Source organism: Blennius ocellaris (genome assembly GCF_963422515.1).
Source record: "Blennius ocellaris genome assembly, chromosome: 12".
Classification (NCBI taxonomy): Eukaryota; Metazoa; Chordata; class Actinopteri; order Blenniiformes; family Blenniidae; genus Blennius; species Blennius ocellaris.
The window spans coordinates 23,456,231-23,459,555 of record NC_137661.1 but is presented as its reverse complement, the minus strand read 5'-3'; the positions used below and the strand labels follow the sequence as shown (position 1 = coordinate 23,459,555).

Below are 3,325 nucleotides of genomic sequence, written 5' to 3'. Positions count from 1 at the left end.
TGAAATGAGAAAAAAGTTCCAGTACTTCCCAACACCACTTCATTTAAGGAATATGGGCACTCTGTGTGCCACGTACGTCATATCTTGACGTTACTCTTAAAAAAAAAAAAATGGAGCCCGCAGGGTACTGAGGGAGGGGAAAGGTTTACGCAGCGATAGCTTTACTCCTGCCTCGGGCTGTGGGAGTCATACCAGGGCGAGTCGCAGTATTTACACAGCACGGGCCAATCATGTCAAGGAGCTGTCATCCAGGCCACCCCCCCCTTCCTCCACCACAGCTGTGTGGATCCTGTATACAGGGAAGCTATAAAGTTGGCAGACAAGTCAAAGAGGGAGAAGGAGTAGGAGCCTGAAACATGAGAGAGCACCTCACCGGACTCACATCCCAAAACATGGCGTTTACCGACTGCGTGAAACCCACTGACCAGCCTGCAGAGAAGAAGGGCATGAAGTAAGTTTGACTGTTCTAATGAGGGAGCCCCGTTCCCTGTCGACCTTTGTGAAAGAAGAATGGCACTAATGAGTGAACTCTTTTGGTTTCCGCAGGAGAAAGAACTGGAGGAACAGGATAGGATTCCTCCTGAAGACAAACTCCCCCCAGTCCATCATGCATCCCAAGAGACACAGATCCCATGTGTAAGTTAGTGAGATTGCTATTTTACTTTCTCAACATGCATATCAATGTCTTTTAATTGTTAACATTAACGTTGTTAAACAATGACACGTGCGGTCAAAATATTTTATCAATCTCTCATGGCCATGCGAGCCTCCGATGATCAGTCTGAAGGCTCCGTGGTGACGTTTTTACGGGCGTAGTCAGATAATTACACCTTGCATGTTTCCTGTCCTCTCCCTTTTAGGCCGAGCGCCGACGAGGTCAACCAATGGGCACAGTCACTTGACAAACTGCTAAGTCATAAATGTACGTATCGTTCACCCCGTCTCTCAGTGCATCGTTACATAAATAGGAGTCTCAAAGGTCAACACAGTAACCGTGAGCTTGAAGAATAGAAAGCTGTTTATTGGCCTCCATAAAACAAAGCCTGTGATGGCTTTGCTCTTACTGTACCTCGGATTAATGGGCAAAGAGCCAGAACACATTGCAGGCCAAGTCTTAACCCCCCCCCTCCTTCTCTTTCTCTTTCTCTGTATCTTTATTCTCTGCCTCCCACAGATGGGAAAGCTGCCTTTCGCATCTTTCTGAAGACAGAGTTCTGCGAGGAGAACATCGAGTTTTGGACAGCATGTGAAGATTTCAAAGCACTCAAACTGCAGAAAGACATGACGTCCAAGGCCACCAAGATTTATGAGGAGTTCATAAAGAACGAAGCTCCAAAAGAGGTAAAGGCAAAGGGTTTTTTAAAGCTGTATCTGGCTCAGGAGATCTGGTGTGTCTGAATTAAGGCGAGGCCTTTTCAATGGACAATTTCTAGGAAATGAGTGGATTCATTCATTAGCATATTTAGTAATGGGCAGTTTCCCTCACATGTTGTGAGGTTTTAGTTTTATGGTGTAAAACTGATCAAAATGCACCAAAGTCTGAGTGTTGTGTTTTGTTCACTACTATAAAAATTTGGCTTGAAAAACAACAACAAAAAAAACATTATTTTTTTAAAAATGTTTTAACATTTTGACAGTTTCGACCGGACTGGAGCCTCTTGCGGGCCAGTTTTGGCCCATGGACCTTATGTTTAACATCCCTGCCATAAATTGTTATACTTACTATTAAAGCACTCATTTTTAGAACTCATAGTGTAACGAGAACAAATAACAATTTCAAAATCACCTTTAGTATGTATGCAGGTATTAAAACAGAAGAAAAAAAACGACAGCTGTTTATTGCTAATGTATCATAACGATAACATAATGAAAAAAGATTCAGAGAGCATTGAGGAATGCACTTAAAAAACTAAATATACGTACTATGTCATTGTCATCTTCGCTTCAAATCCCTAATAAATGTATGTTTCTCTTTGATCACAGATAAACTTGGATTTCCACACTAAAAACGCCATCAGCCAGTGCCTTCACGAGCCCAATGAGAGCAGCTTCCTGGTGGCGCAGAGGAAAATCTACTGCCTGATGGAGAACAACTCGTACCCCAGGTTCATCCACTCTGACTTCTACATAGAACTGTGTGCGGCTTCAAAGGGAGAGGGCAAGTACATCAAGTCCTAGTCGACGCAGACGCCTACTCCTGGAGTCGTTTTGTTTACTGCCGCGACCGGACAGACTGCAGATGACGTCCATTTCAGGCACAGCGTCAGGATGATAGATACAATGCAAATTCAGAGCTTTAGCATTGACATGACAGAGTGGAAAATGCCCCCCGAAAAAAAAAAAAAAAAACATGAAGCCACTCTCCACGAGGAAGTGTGAGATGATTTGGTTGGACGCGACACGACGCTGCACTTGCTCCGTTTCTACCGGACAGGATCAACATTGCATTTTCATCACGGCGGCTGTTTACCTGCACTTTCTTCACTGCTCTGTTTTCAGGCAATGATGCACTTCAAGAAAATACATCCAAAGCTGAGCAGTCTGTCAAAACACTTTACATTGAACTGCTGCCACAATGTATTTTCTGTGATGATTTCAGGTCAGGGGTTGTTTAAACTTTCTGCACGGCCCCTGTTGTCATTTATCTGCTGTTTTTTTGCACCAGTTTACACAAAAGAAACTGCAACTTTGTCCGACACAATATCCACTGTTTCCATTGTTGTTGTTACCTGTGACTACTGAGAGAACACTACGTACTGTAAATGTTGGTGTGTTGTTGCTTTTTTTTGCATTGTGTGATTTTAATTTAAGATTGGCAGCAGCTGGACTGCTTGTAAAATAAAAAAAACATATTCCCTGAGCTGAAATGTCTCTGCTGTGTTTATTTGGAAAAAAATTATATAGCTTCCTTGAGAAATGCATTGATATGCAAAGGTGCACTCGATACAACTGCGACATGTAATTCTGGTAACATATTAGATGCAACAACATTTTGGCATCATTTTGTCTCTGGTGTTTAAATAATTCACTTGTAAAGTGTTGCATCACTAATCTTTCGCATTTACACAGTAACGTTTTGAAAATGTCCGTTTAACAAGGAAAAAAGCTGAAAACAATGAAGTACGCATGCCGGACCATGAGTTGGTGCTGTGGTACGTGTTTCTAAGGAAAACACACACACACACATACGTACGTGCGCGCCAAGAATGATACACTCTAAACATTAACGATGGCAAGTACACAGATAGACGACCAATTTTCTGGGTCACTCTCAACTATAAAACTACCAGGTCCCAGGAGAATAATGTTTGAGAGTGTTCACACA

At 42.5% G+C, this 3,325-nt stretch overlaps 1 protein-coding gene across 1 annotated transcript; it reads left to right on the top strand.

The window, feature by feature from the left end:
- The first annotated feature begins 313 nt into the window (after nucleotides 1-313).
- Nucleotides 314-2,860, top strand: rgs2 (regulator of G protein signaling 2). Its single transcript, XM_080505912.1, has 5 exons — nucleotides 314-451; nucleotides 547-636; nucleotides 861-922; nucleotides 1,175-1,341; nucleotides 1,984-2,860. Exons 1-5 carry the CDS (start codon nucleotides 357-359, stop codon nucleotides 2,176-2,178), a joined length of 609 nt encoding a protein of 202 aa, XP_080362038.1. The 5' UTR covers nucleotides 314-356; the 3' UTR covers nucleotides 2,179-2,860.
- Nucleotides 2,861-3,325: the final 465 nt, after the last annotated feature.

Excerpts from the sequence above, each read along its gene's own strand:
- rgs2 (XM_080505912.1), top strand. The coding sequence starts at position 357 with ATGAGAGAGCACCTCACCGGACTCACATCCCAAAACATGGCGTTTACC. Across the intron at positions 452-546 it reads GCAGAGAAGAAGGGCATGAA|GAGAAAGAACTGGAGGAACA; the intron begins GTAAGTTTGACT and ends TGGTTTCCGCAG. Across the intron at positions 1,342-1,983 it reads AGAACGAAGCTCCAAAAGAG|ATAAACTTGGATTTCCACAC; the intron begins GTAAAGGCAAAG and ends CTTTGATCACAG.